We start from the raw sequence: 17,985 nt of genomic DNA, 5'->3' as shown, positions 1-17,985 counted from the left end.
AGATTGTGGAGGGGCCGCTTGGCGAAATGGCGCCCGCTCAGCTCAGTGGTGTGGAGAGGTTGAGGATGGATCTTCTCCCATGTTGCTCCTTGGATGTGGCCAGGGCGGGACAGCAGCCTCCCCGGGGCCCCCACTTCCCTGTAGTCCCTTGAAGCCCGACGGCCTCTGCCTGGTGCAGCTGTGGCCTTGGTGTGGCTGACAGCCCAGACTGATCGTGCCATCTGCATGGACAGACCACAGAGGCCGGCGAGTGTCGGCATTCCCAGCTTTCCCTTTTACAGAAGGAGAAAGTGACTTATCCCAAGGCTCTTGGCCTGTTTATGGCACAGCCAGGTCTAAATTATGGGTGTCCTGTGAGTTACCCTCCTAGCATTTATGGCTCAGGCTCTGAAGACAATGCAAAGGCATGAATTCAGGGTGGCCGTCATGGACGGGCCTGTCTGAGTCAGCTCGGGCTGCTGTGACAAACAGCACAGATGGGGCCGCACAACCAGACAGTTGTTTCTCCCAGTGCTGGAGGCTGGAAGTCCAAGATAGGCTGCTGGCAGATTCAGCTTTTTTTTTTTTAGTATTTTTTTTTTTAAGATGTTATTTATTTATTTGACAGAGAGAGATCACAAGTAGGCAGAGAGGCAGGCAGAGAGAGAGAGAAGGGAAGCAGGCCCCCTGCTGAGCTGAGATCACGACCCTAGCCGAAGGCAGTGGCTCAACCCACTGAGCCACCCAGGCGCCCCGCAGATTCAGCTTTTTTGATGAGGGCTGCTTCCTGGTTTGTAGATAGCCGCCCTCTTGCTATGTCCTCATGTGGCCTTTCCTTGGTGCATCTTGGGGAGAGAGAGAGAGAGAGAGCCTCCTTATCTGTAAGGACACAACCCCACCATGAGTGCCCCATCCTCAGGACCTCATCTAGGGCCCCAGCTCCTAATATCATCCCACTGAGGGACAGGGCTTCAGCATGTGAGTTTGGGCAAAGAGACACGAATGTGTCCCTTTTCCCTTTGGATTTCCTCACACATCAGGCGTCTGTGAATGCTGAGTCTGGCCTTTTTGTGCAGGAGAAGCTCCTGACGGAACGGGAAGCCGCCGTCCTGCAGAGTCAGCTGGAGGAGGGCCGGGAGGTGGTGTCCCTCCTACAGGCCCAGAGAACGGAGCTGCAGGCCCAGGTATGGCTCCTCACCCTCGTGTCGGCTGCTCGCCATTGGGCAGTCACGCCCCACACGTGAATCAGGTTTTACCACACACTGTATTTCCGGGTCTGTATGTGCAGAAAAGCGTGTAAGTATCCCACAGGGGTGGGCGGGGGATTCTCAGAAACTCAACACACCCATGTGTCCCGTGCTCTGAGCCAGAAACTGGCCCTTCTGAGGAGCCTGACCAGCTGTCCTGCTTTGGCCGAGGGTGTCCCAGGAAGAAGGACCGTCATGCCCAGACTGCAGAGTCCTGGCAAGCAGGGATAATGGGTCATGCCGGTTCCAGGAGTCTCAGAGGTTCCCCTCATGCCACTCCTCCCCCAGCAAGGCTTCTATAAGGTGATTTGTTTTGCCCAGTTTAACCTTGTTCTTAAAAATAAAAGATGGATAAGAAGAGTTGGAATTTTTATCCTCTAGTTGGTCAAATCTGTACTTCCTGTTTCTCGTTTCATGACTTAAAATCTCTAATTCGGAATTTTTTAAAAAAGATTTTTAAAAATGTATTTGTTTTTGAGAGAGAAAGAGAAAGAGTGAGCATGACCAGGGGGAGAGAGAGGGAGACTCCTGCTGAGCCCGGGAGCCCGATACAGGACCCTATCCTAGAACCCTGGGGCCATGACCTGAGCCCAAGGCAGACGCATGACCGACTGAGCCACCCAGGAGCCCTCTACTTTGGAATTTGATTATGGCTTGGCAAAGAGTGGTTGTGCCAGTGTTTGCCTCTGCTCAGAATTTTGTAGCATAAAGCTCCCATTTCTACTCCCTCTCCCCACCCCTCCCCCCCCTTTTTTTGATGAAGCTTAATTTGAAAACTAAAGTCATCAGAAGAACTCCTTTTCCCGTGGCTTTCCTTCTTGGTTAATGAACTCATGGCTCATCCCCCTGATTCCTTCCAGTTTTCTTTCTCTCATTACTGACCATTCTGATGGGGCATGTTGGGTTAAAATACTAAATCTTCATCTACTGTGCACCTGTGTTTCCAAAATCTAAAAATAAATTGATAGTTGGTTTGGCAAGTACACATAAGGGGCAAGAGAACAAAAAGTTTGCAAAATTGGACTAATGAGGAAACATAGAACATTGTATGTTACTTTGTCTCTAACCCTTCAATGCCTGCAAAATCAAAAGTTAAAGCCTCAATAGATCTGGAGATTTTGTAGCGATTCAGTGCCCTCCAGATCTGCCCAGAATCTCATTTGGGGACCATGGGGTTCCAGAATCTTTCTGTCCCACTGCTCATTGCACAAACCTGTCACTTTGCAGCAACTCTCAGGAGCCACTGAAAGCAAACTGGGGTCTGGTGATTATTTCCTGAGGTAAAGCTCACTGCTCGAGAAATCGAGTATTGCCCTTAAACTCATGCTTCTCATGAAAAACCATGGCTCAGGGAGGGACCAGACACACCATTTTGGTGACTTGATAGTTTGTGGTTTCCTCTGAGGCCTGGGAAGAATAGAGTGAGCATGAGTATGTGTGTGGGGGGGGTGTATGTTTGCATGCGTGGGTATATATATGTGTTTATGTGTGTGTAGGTATGCATGAGTATGTGTGTGTGTGTGCATGTTGTGTACATGTATGTATATGTGTATATTTGTCTATGTATATACGTTTGTGTATCTGTGTGTATGTGTATATGTGTGCATATGTGTGTGTAAATGAGAGACTGGAGAAGCGGACTCAAGCCTGCTGATCCCGGAGACGTGGACCAGTCTTTACATTGTAAAAAGGTAAAAAACATTTTACCATTTGGGTGGTAAAATGAATTCAGTAGAATTGATGAGCATTAAAAAAAGAAGGAACATGGGGGCGCCTGGGTAGCTAGCTCAGTGGGTTAAAGCCTCTGCCTTCGGCTCGGCTCAGGTCATGATCCCAGGGTCCTGGGATGGATCCCCACATCGGGCTCTCTGCTCAGCAGGGAGCCTGCTTCCTCCTCTCTCTCTGCCTGCCTCTCTGCCTACTTGTGATCTCTGTCTGTCAAATAAATAAATAAAATCTTAAAAAAAAAAAAAAGACATTGGGTGATAGGATGGATTAAAAAAAAACAAGATAAAAAAAAAGCAAGATAAAAAAATATATATTAAAATGCAGGTTTCACCAAACAAATCCCACCATTACTAACTATGCACTTGGTTATTTCTTTTTCTAGCTTAGTCTAGTGTTGTCAGTTCCTTTTTTTCTTTTTTTTAAAGATTTATTTATTTATTTATTTGACAGACAGAGATCACAAGTAGGCAGAGAGGCAGGCAGAGAGAGAGACAGAGAGGAGGAAGCAGGCTCCCCGCAGAGCAGAAAACCCGATGTGGGGCTCGATCCCAGGACCCTGGGATCATGACCTGAGCTGAAGGCAGAGACTCTAACCCACTGAGCCACCCAGGCGCCCTGAAACCTGCATTTTAAATATATACGTTCGCATATTGAAATATCTATATTTGTTCAAATGCACACACACACACACACCACACATTTGTGTGATGTCTATGGTTTGTGATGTAAATTATGGCTCTTCGCGTGGCTGCACTGAGAAAATGCAAGAGCCCAGCCTGACGTGGTAAGTTCCAATTCCAGGGCAAGAAGGTGCCTGTCTCTGTGTACATATATGTGCTTGTTAGATGTAAAAGAAAGACCTTGCTTCACAGATTAACATAATTGCTGAGACTATGAAATCAGTCTGTCTGCTTGGCTGCCTGTCCCCACCCAGGGTTACTGCCAAGACTTACTGGTCTTGCCCTGTTGTTGTCTTTCTAAATCGGGGGTTTTCTCTGACCCCCGCCTTGCCACCTGGTAAAGCCCATGGACCGCTTCTCAGAGAAATGTTAAGGGCATAGAATAAAAATAAAGTATGTATAATTAAAAAGAAACCAATTCTGTTGAGATAGTAGTCATTTTTTAAATCATAATTTATGTGCTTATAGTAAAGAAATCTAGCGGTGGGTCTGAAGAAACACAAGTTGTATTAGTTTTCTCTCACTGCTCTAATGTCTTTATTCATCTAATGAATACAGATGCAAGGGCTTGAAACTGCAATGCTTTATCCCACATTTCCATGGGGTTGGAAGTCTGGGCAGGCTTGGTTGGTTTTTCTGCTCTGGGTCTCACAAGGGTGATAGAAAGGTGTTGGCCAGCCTTCTTCTCTGGAGGTTCTCGGTGGTGAATCTTCCAGTCTCATGTTGTTGGCAGGATTCAGTTCTATGGGCAGGCAGTATGGAGGACCCCAGTTCTTTGCTGTCTGTCAGCCAGGAGTTGTTCTAGAGGCTTCCCATGTCCCTTGGCACACAGCCCCCTCCATCCTTAAATCCAGCAACAGTGCGTGGAATTTTTCTTGGACATCTAAACTCTGTCTTATGAGAGCCCCCTTTCAAGGGCTCATATGATCAGGAATGATCTGTAATAGTCTCCCTATTTTTTTAAGGTCAACTGATTAAGAACCTTAATCTGCAGAGTTCCTTTTGCTGTGTAACATAACATCTTCACGGGCATAAAGCCAAGGGGCAAAGGTCATGGGGACCAAAAGTCTATCTAATTGGGTCTTATTAAAACACAGGTATGGCTGGGCCCACCCAAGAGTTTCTGACTCGGTAGTTCTGGGGTTTGGCCCAAGAATGTGCATTTCTTTCTTTCTTTTTTTTTTTTTTTTTAAGATTTTATTTATTTATTTGACAGAGATCACAAGTAGGCAGAGAGGCAGGCAGAGAGAGAGAGAGGAGGAAGCAGGCTCCCTGCTGAGCAGAGAGCCCGATGCGGGACTCTATCCCAGGACCCTGAGATCATGACCTGAGCCTAAGGCAGCGGCTTAACCCACTGAGCCACCCAGGCACCCAAGAATGAGCAATTCTGAGTTTCCAGGTGATGGTATTTTGATCCAGGAACCACACTTTGAGAACACCAGTATAGGGGTGGGCCCCGTATTGGGTCAGAAGGTTTTACATCTGGTCCACCTGAGTCCCTGGCTTGGGCCTTCCATAGCCTATTCAAGAAATGCTCATGGTTGGCTTTTTTGCTGATTTTAAAGGTTTTAGAGGCTTCCCAGTGGAGCCAGGCTGAGGGCTCCGAGGGAGATTTGGTGGCTTAGCCCCTCAGCAGAGCCAGTGCTATGCCTGGGGACGAGGGAGGGGATGAGGGAGAACTCCTTGTAGCTTGAAGGCTCCCACCTGGCAGAACCATAGCATTTGGTTCTGTCTCTGTTTAGAGGATCTGATGCTTCCAGAACCCTCCATAGCATGGTCCTCAGGGTGAGGTCCCTAAACGAGGAACATCAGAAATGCACACTCAAAAGCCCATCCCAGACCTACTGAGTCAGGAACTTTGGGGTGGGGCCCAGCAATCTCTGTTGTAACAATCCCTCCGGGTGGTTGTACAGAGTCAAGTTTGAGAACTCCAGTCCACAGGATGGAAGGAATAGCACCCTCCCTTAGAGCTGGCAGCCCTTTCTTTGAAGCCAAACATAGCCCATGCCTGACACCACTGGGATGGCACTTCTTAGAGGTGGAAGAAAAGGGACAGGCGCTTCTGACTCCCTAATCGCATTGACTGAGAGTTTCTGAGACAGGAAAAGTGAAAAAGGTCATGTTATTACTTGGAAGGAGTGAACCTCCCCCAGTTATCATTTCTCATTAAAGTTGCCTAGCCCCATCTAGTGGTAGATTTTGGCAAAGGACACTTGATTTCTTCCATTTCCTTTTTTTAGAACTAAATTTTCCCTCTTACTGAAATAGAAGTAAAATTAATATACAGCATATGTTAACTTCATGAATACAGTGTAATGGTGCAACACTTCCTTTTTTTTTTTAAAAGATTTTATTTATTTATTTGACATATAGGGATGACAGTAGGCAGAGATGCAGGCAGATAGAGAGAGGAGGAAGCTGTCTCTTCTCTGAGCAGAGAGTCTGAGGTGGGACTCAATCCCAGGACCCTGGGATCATGACCTGAGCTGAAGGCAGAGGATTTAACCCACTGAGCCACCCAGGCGCCCCTGGTGCAACACTTCTGTGCATCAGTGCTCATCAAGACAAGTGTACTCTGAATCCCCTCTGTTTGACCAATCCCCCCTACCTCCCCTCTGATAACCATCAGTTTGTTCTCTGTAGTTAAGAGTCTGTTTTCTCTGTCTGTTCTTTTAATTTCTCTAATAATTTGTTTTGTTTCTTAAATTCCACATATGAGGGAGATCATACCGTATTTGTCTTTCTCTGACTGGCTTATTTCATTTAACATTATGCCCTCTAGCTCTATCCCTGTTGTTGCAAATGGCAAGATTTCATTTTTTTAATGACTGAGTAATATTCCATTCATTTTTACCCATTCACCTACTGAATGGGAGAAGATAGTTGTAAATGTTGTATCTGATGATGGGTTAATATCCAGAATAGATAAAGGACTGAAACAACTCAATACCAAAAAACAACTAATCCAATTAAAAGTGGGCAGAGGACCTGAAAAGAGATTTTTCCAAAGAAGACATACAGGTGACTGACAGATGAAGACTGTCTGAACACTGGGGTAGGTCTCTTCTTTGTAGACCAACAGACGATGTTGAGCACAAAATCAGGGAGGTGTAAATCAAATCCACAGTGAGGTATCCCCTCACACCTGTCAGAATGGCAAAAATCAAAAACACAGGATACAACAACATGTTGGTGAGGATGTGGAGAAAAAGGAACCCGTTTCCTGCTTAAAAAAGGACTTGACCCAAAGGCCTCGGGGGGCCAAAGAGGACTGAAGCAGGAGGTCACCGCTCCGGGTAGGGGCTCATTGCCAGGCACTGTCCTGGGTCCCTATTAGGTCCCCTATTGGGTCTCTGGGACCCTGTGCTCAAACACTGACTCCTTCATTCAATCTTGACCACTAAGCTCCAGCTGAGGTTCAGGGAATACTGAGCAAGGCATGGTGTGGCTCTTGCCTGCAGCTGCTCACAGAGGCTGTAAACGGCCCAAGGAGAAACACAACAGTCACCCTTGCTCTCAAGGTGAAGGTCAGGTTGCAGCGCAGCCCAGCCCTTCCACCGGCCTCTCTCTCTGGTGTCTGTGTGGCTGCTCCCCTCCAGCAAACCTGGAATCGTGTGGGGGCTACTCTCTCTCCTTTTCCTCTCCTGACTCTCCTGTTGTTTCTGGCATCTGCTCCTTTGCTCACCATTTCTCCTCTTTCCAGAAGAACTTTCTCTTCTTCGGTACCCAGTACTGGCCTTCTCTGACATCCTCCAGCACCCGAGGGCCTCCCTGTGCTTGGTGTTGCCCTGGGCGTGTCTCTGAGTGAGCCACCTCCCACCCTGGCCTGCGGGGTCCTAGGAGGAGTCGCGTCTCATTCCCAGGCAGCCACGCTGGTGCCAACATTGCTCGTAGCAGAGACCTCTCTTTGGCCTCCTTTATGCTGGTGAAAGTGGGGCTCTTAATATTTTTCTTGAATATCCCTCCTTTTGATGAATATTTTATTTTTAAGATTTTATTTACTTATTTGATTTCATTTCTAAGATTTTTATTTACTTGATAGAGAGAGAGAGTACAAGCGGGGAGCAGGCAAAGGGAGAAGGAGAAGCAGGCTCCCTGCTGAGTAAAGAACCCCATGTGGGGCTCAATCCCAGGACCCTGGGATCATGACCTGAGCTAAAGGCACATGCTTACTTGATTGAGCCACCCAGGTGTCCTGTGATGAAGAGTTTAAATTATTGATCTGTAAAAACCACAGTGACGTAGATGTAAATCCAGTTTTATAAACTCAGTCAGCCCTTCGCTGGAGACTGTGGATTCTTGGTGGACACAAGCAGACTCAGGCAGAGCACCACTGCCCGTCAGAGATTGGAAGACACCTTTCAGTTGTCCCTAGCGCCTTGTCCTAGGTCAGGTGTTCCTCCGCAGATTCCACCAGAGGACAGTCACCAGCCAACCACCCAGCCACTCCCACCAGCAAACCGGGTTTGCTCGTGAGTTATAGAAAACAATCACACTTGCCCTTGAAGGTTAGAAGTTTCTAGTTTCTAATTTCCCAGTTTATGACAATGTGTTGCTATCCTACTTACCTTTAAAAGTTTGTCAAGTGGATGGTGGATGTGGCCAGGGAGGAAGAAGTCTGCGTGGGGGGTTACTCCGAGTCCCTTAGGTCTCCAGTGAGAACATGCTGGTGATGCTTGCCTGTTGCTCTGTGGAAGTTGGCAGGGGGGGGGGGGGTCTTCCAAAGGCGGAGGGTGCGGGGGAGAGAACGTGTGTGTTTTGTGTATGTGCGTGTGTGTCCTGTTCTCCTGCAGCTGGGAGGTGGCTGACCAGGAGGGTCCATAGTTTCAGGAAGCGTCTCAGACCCTGCCAAGGTGGCTCTGAATCCTGTATTGATTGGCAGGTCACCTTGCCTAAGGGTCTGTTCTGTAAAGCAGAAGTCATAATCGCCCCGTCCCCCGGGAGGCGGTCCTGCAGCAGGGGAGTTGCTGCGGGTGAGAACGTGCCTGCACAAACCATTATTCCCACCTGGGGCTGGGGAACCCAGACCCAAAGTGGGCCATAGACTCGCTGTACACATAATCTTTTCTTGTTTTTGCTCTATTCTGGAATGCTTCAAAAGTATATACAAGTGAGAGAACAGTCTCATGAGCCCCTGGTCCCCATGCCCTGAAACACATGGTCCCTCTTTTCTTGTTTTTGCTCTATTCTGGAATGCTTCAAAAGTATATACAAGTGAGAGAACAGTCTCATGAGCCCCTGGTCCCCATGCCCTGAAACACATGGTCCCTCTTATATCGCCTACACCCCTACACACCCCCAGGTAATTCTGAAACAATCCGACACCCAATCGTCTGATCCAGCTGTGTTTGAACAGATGAGAGCTCCTTCTATAGAATATGAGTCCGTGAACCCACCTGTAATAATTAACGATAATTCTTTAGCATCACTAAATCAGGGATCTGATCTCCGATCAACTCATCACTAACTGAAGTGCTGTCTGCAAACAGCCCTTGTCACCCTTTTCCGTACATGTTCTATCTGTTCGACAAAGGCACGCAGAGCTCTACCCATCCCCACAATCAAAATACAGGATAGTCCCCTCTCCCAGGGGCTGCCGTCCTGGCCAGCCTCGTCCCCCACCTCTCCCCAAACTCCCAGGCAACCACTGAATTGGTCTCCATCTGTTTGGTTTGATCTTTTCCAGATTATACAGAATCAGCCAGTGGAGATTCTTTCCCACAGTTTCATTCTTTAGCCTTTGTTTGGATTGGGATGCAAATAAGGTCCACAGGTTGTAACTGGTTTCTGTGTCTTTTAAGTCTCTCTGATCCATTCTGTGTCTCTTTTTTCCCCCCCCTTGATATTTGTTTGTGGAAAATGCATACTTTTAAAGTCTGTGTGCTGCAGGCACAGGCTCTTTCCTGTCCCTGGAGAAAGGTAAGCTTTGATCAAAGGCAGCCCTCCCTGCTGCCCCGGGGGACCCTGGGCGGTCTGGCCTGTGCAGCAGGGCCCCCAGGGCAGCCAGGGTCCCCCAGGTTTGTTCTCAGGGCTGCACTGTAGAAAAGGAATGTGTGACCTTGGGTTTCTTCCATTCCTGGATGGCTTCTTGTCTCTGAGCCTCTAGCCTTGAAGGGGTCTTTTAAAGTGCTTATTTCTAGGAAGCGTTCCCTATAGTGTGTGAACACTATAAATGAAGTCGGAACACGTAGCCGGACCGGGAATTAGTGGGAGACCTTGGTATTTGACATGACAGGTAACTGTGAATTTAATATGCTCATTTATTCGGAGGAACAGAAACCCAATCAAGCAAGCTTAAGCAGGAAACAGAACGCTTTAATTTTATTTTGAAAAAAATTTTAGACTTCTCAAAAGCTGCAAAGATAGCCCATGGGTTGCCCACATATCTTCACCCAGATTCCCCAAATGGTAGCTCCTTAATTAATAACCTGAAACCAGGAAATTAGCGATGATACCATCCTTGTAATAGACTTGGCAACAATTTCACCAATTACCCCATCGACATTTTTTTTCTGTGGATACTGCTCGCATTTATGTGTTGTGACTCCTTAGTCTACCCCAATTTGGGATATAGCTCCTGCCTTTCTTTGTCTTTTATGACCTGATGGCCAGTTATTTTGTGGAATGACCCTCCTTTTGGGCTCCCAGATATTTTTTTCAGGATTAGGCTGTGGCTGTGCGTTCCTGGCTGGAACCCATAGAAGTGAGTGTCCTTCTCGGCGCTTCTCATCAGGGGAACATCTTGTGGGCATGTAACTGGGGTCACTTGGTTAAGGTGGTGTCTGCCAGGTTTCTCCACTCTATTCCTTGTCCCCCCCAGAGAAGCAGGATATAAAATACAGTTTATGAAATTTGAGAGCAGGGTTCCGGGCAGGAACCAGGAACTTAGATCTGGGGTAGCTGCTCACCGTCTGTCTCCCTTCTCTCCCACAAACTCTCTCATCTCTGTTTGTCTTTGCCCTTTGGCTTCCTTTCTTTGCCTGTCTGAAGAACTGCTTTTCTTAACTTCTTCATGCACGTTGCGAAAGATGGCCACTCCAGGATGGCAGCCCCAGGGTTCTGTGAACCTGCCACCAGCTCACTGCTATTTCTGAGGTCCTTTTCCAAATTCCCCAGAGAGGAAGCATGTGATAGGCGGGTCTGTGTCTGACCCAGCCCCGGTTCTGTAGCTCTGGTCAGGAGAGTGGGGTCACACTACTGCTGGGACCCCTCAGTGAGTGAGACGGCACAGACATCAGACAAGGGGATGACACGGGCTGGCAGATGACTTCCCGAAGTGTGGAGTAGGCGTACCCCTTCTTTCCCCTTCCTTCCTTCCTTCCCACCTCCTTCCCCGCCCTCCTGCTCTCCTTTCTTCCTTCTGCCCCGCTGTCCTTCCTTCCTTCCTTCCTTCCTTGCTGATACAACAGACACATTTCCAGAAACCACTGTAAGCTAAGTTTTCAAGTGTCACCAGTTAGGAAACTTCACTGTTCAAGGCAATCAGGTGTCGTAGGAATTCTCATCCTCTAGACTGTTCAATATGCACATTCAGCTGCGTGCAGGAAATGCCTTTAGCAGACGTATAGGAAGTTGAACTCCGATACCTGTCCAGCCCCCATGACTCCTTTAATTTTGGGGTGCACCGTTCTAGGTAGAAGTGGTTTTTTGGTGTGTTTCATTTTGTTTTGAGGACTGATAATGCATGGTGAATTCTTTTCTACTCGGAAAATGAGATTGCAAAAGCGTCATGACTACACAAATTCTAAGCTTGTAAATGAGTACACCCATGACTCTTGTTAGAAGCTCTTAAAGTGAATATAAGTCCACATTTATCATATTTCTATTTTCTTACCTTATTTTTGACTTGCCCTGTGTCAGTGTGTTAATAGTGTAACTCTGTACACTTCAGCTGCCCACACATATAACTCTACTAACTAGAAATCAGGACAAAAGTAAAGTGTCATAGTGATTAAATAAGGACAAAGAACACCCCTTCTTCCTTATTTTAGCAAAAATAGCATCTTATCTATTCAGTATGTGTGCTTCTGTTTTTTTGGCAGATTTATGCTAACTCAGAATATGAATAATACAGTTTATCCAAATTGTACATCTGATTCCAGGGACAGCAGTTTTCTTTTTTTTTTTCCTAGGATTGCCATCCTTAGCCTGCCTGTCTTTGGTGAGGGCTCCGTTAAGGGCAGATTTCAGACAGGGCTAGCATTCAGGTTCCTTTCTGGCTCCAGGATTCCAAAGTGATTCATTGCTGACAGTGAAACTGGAGGAGGAACAAAGGAGCAAAGCAAACAAAATGGGGTACCTGAGGCTGGGTTCTTCCTGCCAAGCCTGTGTCTTTAGGAGAGGCAGGAGGGCTTTCCTCATGACTATGTCTTTGCCCACAGACTGCGGCCCTGGAACAAGCTATTAAAGATGCCCACGAGTGTTACGATGATGAGATTCAGCTCTATAATGAACAGATTGAAACCCTGCGGAAGGAGATTGAGGAGGCCGAGAGGAGCCTGGAGAGGTCTTCCTACGACTGCCGGCAGCTGGTGGTCGCCCAGCAGACGCTGAAGAACGAGCTGGAGCGGTACCACCGGATCATTGAGAATGAAGGCAACAGGTGAGGTCACAGATGGGCCCCGCTCTGAGACTGCATCCCTCTCCCTGTTCCAGCCACTTGCTTCCCGTGTGCCAGGTGATGGGTACGGGTCAGGCTCCATGGCCTTGTGGAGCTAAAATCCTAGTTGGGGAGGCAGCTGATGGATGACTCTGGAACAGAAGACAAGCACCATGGAGTACCTGGTGACCCGAGAGAGGGCCTGGCCAGAGGGCAATGGTGTGGGTGTTTGAAATTTTTAGTAGGGTGGTCGCAAAAGACCTCACAGAGAAGCTTGCTTTTGGCTCCTCAAGCCTCTGGGAATGTAGACATGTTAGCCAGTAGGATGACAAGGAGTACTCAATGAGATGAGGCAGGTGGGGTGCGTAGCACAGTGCCCCACTCAGCAAGAGCTTGGAGGTGGTGGTGGTGTTACTGCTGCTACTATTGTTGTTTTCTTTCTTCCTTCCTTCCTTCCTTCCTTCCTTCCTTCCTTCCTTCCTTTCTTTTTTTTTTTTTAAAGATTTTATTTATTTATCTGACAGACAGAGATCACAAGTAAGCAGAGAGGCAGGCAGAGAGAGAGGGGGAAGCAGGATCCCTGCCGAGCAGAGAGCCCGATTTGGGGCTTGATCCCAGGACTCTGGGATCATGAGCTGAGCTGAAGGCAGAGGCTTTAACCCACTAAGCCACCCAGGCGCCCCACTATGGTTTTCATCAGCTGGTTGGGTCAGTAGTGTGACTGTCGATGCACTGGGTGGTCTTGTTCATCATGGAGCTGTGACTTGAGCTCCATCAACTTTAGGAGAGCAGGGAAAGCATCTCTATCCCTATCCCCTGTCCCTGTCCCCATTCCTTATCCCTATCCCCATCTCTAATCCCTATCCCTCACCCTACCCCATCCCTATCTCTATTCGCTGTCCCCTACCTCTATTTCCTGTCCCTATCCTGAATACCCTAGCCCTCTCTCAATCTCTCTCTCCATGTCTCTATCACCTACACCTACAGTCTTCATCATCGCTCTACACGTCTGTATATACTGACGCCTGCACTTACATCTGCATCTACATCCGTATCATCCATGGGAACACGTACATCTACACTGAAAGCTACATTATCTACATCAACTACCTCTTTAGCATCTACACCTATGCCAACATCATCTGTGTCTACACGTATAACATCTACACATACACCCATCCCTACACCCATCCCTACCTTACCTACGTCTATCCCACCCACACCTACATCTACATGATCTGCATCTACACCATCTATATCTACACCTTCTACGCCTACCTCATCCACACCTATCTCTGCATTATCTACATCATCTACAACTACATCTACATCATCTACTTCTATACCACGTACACCTACATCTAATGCCGTCTACATCTTTGTCGCCGATACCTACCCCTATTCTTCATCTGCATCTACGTCATCTAGATCTACATCATCTTCAGGTATGGGCACCCTTATACCTGCGCCGATGTCATTGTCATGCACACTTGTGTCAGGTACATGTGCGTTTCTATCTCCGTCTGCATCTGTATTATGTTGGTCTACACCTACATCATCTATATGTGTCTGTGTCCATGTCTGTATCTGTAGATACTGTTCAGAGATCAGTTTGAGGACTCACAGAAGTTACTTCGTAGAAGGACTCTCACTCTCTATTAAGTATGGATTCTTTGATTCAGTCTTGCTGATTTGGGGGGACTAGATTGAATTTAAAAAGAAGCACCCAGTATTACTCCACGAGGAGCAGTTCTTTTCTTCACTCTGGATGCTCTATCTTGACTGCCAGTGCTCAGATGTTGAGCAGAGAAAGCAAGATTTTCTTTTTCTTTCTGCAGTTATCATCCATGGATTATTGCACAGTCCTAAATTATATTTATGTTATAGTGAGTGCATTATGCACACGTGAAAATAAATATTGAACTAGCACAAGTGACTGAAAATTTTTGTTTTGGAGGCAAGGCTTTACAGAAAGTTCATCAGATAGCCCTTTTGTTAGTTTGTTCACAGAGTTCTAATTTCGTTCTAATTTCAAGTTGATGGAAATGTTGCAAGCATAGAACACAGAACGCCTGAACACTGTTTTCACAGACTCACCACTTGTTTAAATGTTATCTCCATTGCTTTATCAATTTTTCTCTATTTATATAATGCATATGATTTTTTTTTAAAAAAAAGAGTTGGAGTTATCATATCTCGATTGCCCTAAATACTTCACCCTGGCCTGGCTACTGTTCTATTAAAAAACAAAACAAAACAAAAACTCTTTTGAACAGAGAAATGACCTTTTTAGATTATAAGCAATTCCCATTTTACAATTCTCCTATATGTGTGTTTCATAGTTTATGACTTCAGCTCAAAGAAATCCTTCCCATGCTCATCTAGTGTGTAAGTACATATGTGGTTCATTAATAGTCTGATCTAGAGAAAGCTTTCCTCATTTTTGCTCATATCAGAGAGTCACTCCTTGCCCTGACCGACTATGTAGTTTGATGAATTAAAGCTGGTGACCATCCTTTTTTTTTGGTTCTTTCTCCAGGCTGAGCTCTGCCTTCATTGAAACTCCCGTCACGCTGTTCACCCCAAGCCATGGAACCTCTCTCAGCTCTCGGGTTGGTGGGAAAGGTAATGGTCCTCAACCCTGGCTTCTGCTGTTTTCCATCATAGAAGAGCAAGAAAAAAAAGTCAAATGTCTTTCTTCCTGAACTTGGCATTCATGCTTTCTTCTGATCCATCTGGAAATTAAATGTTCTCTCTATGTTGTTTTTTTTTTAAAGATTTTATTTATTAATTTTAGGGAGAGAAAAGGGGAGGGAACAGAGGGAGAGAGAATCTTCAAGCAGACTTTATGCTGAGTGCTAAGCCTGATGTGGAGCTCAATCTCAGGACCCTGAGATCATGGCCTGAGCCAAAATCAAGAGCTGGTTGCTTAACCAACCGAGCTGTCTAGGTGGCTCAAGATTCCTTTTATTTCTGAATTTAATAATTGCCTGCTCTTTTTGCCCAGGAGGAAGGGGATGCCACTTGAGGGGTATTTGTATTTATTTAGCTTGCAGTACATATGGAGCAAAGGAAATCAATATGATTCCGGTACCCGAAGACATTCAGAACACATGGGAGACCCAGGCAGATCTGCTGTCTCTCCTTTAGAAAAGTCCAAGGCGAGGATGACTCTGTAGAATGAGTTCCATTAACTGGTATTAATCATGAGCTCAGCAGGGGCTGGGGTATGGACACCCAGTGTTATTGCCATAGAATGTTCCAGTAAGTTGTACTCAGTGTGATGGAAACTGTGAGTGTCAGAACAGGCAGCACCTTCTCTCTCGTCTGCAAGCCCAGAGGGGTCAAGCGACCTGTCCAAAGTCACACAGCTCGTTGTAGAGGTGGGACCTTAATGTGGGTATGGGTGCTATGGGTCAGACCCAAACAGCTTGCCCTGCGTATTGCAAAGTCTACCCCAGTGCTAGGCATTCGTCTCCAAGACAGCCTATTTTTCTTTTATTTATTTAATTTTAATTTTTTAATTTAAATATTAATAATTTATTTATTGACAGCCTGTTTTTCAACAAATACGTTTTCTTCCTCTTTCATCGATAAACTTGACTTTAGTTTAAACTCTCCCCTTTTTTTAGATCTCACTAGGGCTGTGCAGGATATAACAACAGCAAAACCAAGACAAAAAGGTCTCCCCAAGAACATTCCAAGGAAAAAGGAGATCATAGCTAAAGACAAAGCTGACGAAAGTCTGGAAGACCTACCCTTGCAGGGTCCAGAAGACACAAAGCTGGAGCAGGTCGTTCCTAAAGAAGGCGGCGAAGGTACACTTGAATCACAAGGTGATGAAACCAGTCCCCCAGCCCCAGAAGCGTGTCCAGAGGACGTACCGGATGGAGGGCAGATAAGCAAAGCCTTTGGGAAACTATTCAAGAAGGTCAAGGAGAAAGTGAAAAGCCCCCAAGACCCCGAGCCCCCAGCTGACCTCTACACCAAAGGGCGGTATGTGCTGGTCTCTGGGGATGCCAGTTATGTGGACCCTGGGTTCTGCTCGTCCTCTATCCCAGCCAGAGGTGGAGTGATCATTTCCATCGAGGATGACTCTCTGCATCACGGCAGCCCTGTGGAGCCATCTCCTGAGCAGCCCGGGCCCCCGCTGGAGAACGGACAGGGGGATCTTCAGGGGAAGGAAGACGGACAGCCACCTAACCAGCATGCAGCCAGCAAGGAGAATGAGATTAATGCTGAAGGACTGAAAGGGCCTGGGGAGAAACAGGAGGACCAAAAGGAGGATGAGGTGTCCAAGAGGCCCTGTCCCGTGGTCACACCTGGTCCGGAGGGACCGTCTCCACCCCAGTCTCAGAGGCCTGGGGTGGCTCAGGGTGGATCTGAGGAGCATGGGGCCAGGAGCAGCAGCCCACAGGAGAGAAGTCCCCCCAGGACGTTGGCATATGAGAAGGTGGAAGTGATGGAGTCCATCGAGAAGTTTTCAACCGAGAGCATTCAGACCTATGAGGAAACAGCTGTCATTGTGGAGACCATGATTGGGAAGACAAAGGCAAACAAGAAGAAATCGGGAGAGAAGAGCTCTTAAAACGCCTGGACTCGATGGGAGACAATGTCTTTGCGGCCACTGTAGGGGAAGTGCTTTGTTATTTTAGGACACGTGATAAAAGAGTGAGGGTTCCTTGTTTGGTTTAGACCATAGTTGGCCCGTCTGACATTGCCAATGAAGCCTTAATTAAAAAGTTTTCTTTGCTCGCACACCCTTTGTCTAATTAACAGGAGCCTTGGGAGAGTAGGTGGGTCAGCCGTGTTCAGGGCAGGGTGCCACGTTCAAGGGGCCGTCAAACTCTGCTCCTTTATGGAAAGAGATGTGCTCTTCACCATGGGTCATTGAGAGACTCATTAGAGAGTCCGGAAGTGTCTGGACTTCACACAGAAGCATGCTCATTGAAGCAGCTGGTGGTTTTCTGTTGCATTTCAAGCACAAACGTGCTCAGGTGTAGGAGTGTTTTGTCAGCGGTACAGGGTGAAAGGTATCTGTCTTCGTTCGGGTTCACCGACAAGCTGATCCTGAAGCAAGGGTTTGAACGGATTTCTTTGGGATGTGATCCCAGGAAGGACCAGGAAGGGAGTGCAAGAGGAAGACGGGGGCGGCAAGGCAGCCAGTAAGACGTGTGCGCTCCTGTATCAGTTAATGTTGTGGGCACGTGGAGCTCAGTCGCCCCGAGGGATGCTGGGAGACGGAGTAGAACACACGCTTCAGAGCTGGTGAGGGAGCGGGGCTCACCAGCCATAAACTCCTGTCAGCCAGTGCGGAGGGCTGCTTGCAGGGCGCTAGCTTGTGCAGGGGGTGGGGAGGCGCCGAGAAAACCCACAGGTGCAGAAGTAGGGTTGCAGGTGTTCGGACCTCAGGTGTGGAGATACTCGGCAATGGTAAGGGGCCATGAGAACCAAAGTGAAGTGGGGCACCCGTGCCAGCTGCCCCAGCTTATGTCCCCAGTGTCCCGGTGTCAGAGTCAGTGAAAATGTTCTCACTCAGAAATTGCGATCCTGGGTCAGGTTCCAAAAAGCAGAATCAAATGTCATTGACACATTCCTTGTCGGGGAGTTACTAAATTGATTCCTCCAGTCCACCATTTATGGAGCATATGCTGTGTGCCAGACAGCGTGCTGTGCTGATAAGGGGAGATTTCTCAGGTTTATAATGATCTCGGTGACTGTAATGCAGTACACCGTGATATATGTGTGTTTG

General features: G+C 47.3%; 1 protein-coding gene across 1 annotated transcript in view; it reads left to right on the top strand.

Annotated features, from left to right (window-relative positions):
- BFSP1 (beaded filament structural protein 1) overlaps positions 1–16,991 on the top strand; it is a 41,354-nt gene extending 24,363 nt beyond the window's left edge. The window contains exons 5-8 of the mRNA XM_004754220.3: positions 1,056–1,163; positions 12,016–12,236; positions 14,773–14,858; positions 15,866–16,991. Of these exons, the coding sequence (XP_004754277.2) occupies positions 1,056–1,163; positions 12,016–12,236; positions 14,773–14,858; positions 15,866–16,821 (1,371 nt within the window). The 3' untranslated portion in view covers positions 16,822–16,991. The remainder of the gene's footprint in view (positions 1–1,055; positions 1,164–12,015; positions 12,237–14,772; positions 14,859–15,865) is intronic.
- Positions 16,992–17,985: the final 994 nt, after the last annotated feature.

The sequence above is a fragment of the Mustela putorius genome, unplaced genomic scaffold (genome assembly GCF_011764305.1).
Source record: "Mustela putorius furo isolate JIRA1106 unplaced genomic scaffold, ASM1176430v1.1 tig00000253_pilon_pilon_pilon, whole genome shotgun sequence".
Classification (NCBI taxonomy): Eukaryota; Metazoa; Chordata; class Mammalia; order Carnivora; family Mustelidae; genus Mustela; species Mustela putorius.
This window is presented reverse-complemented; position numbering and strand designations above follow the sequence as displayed.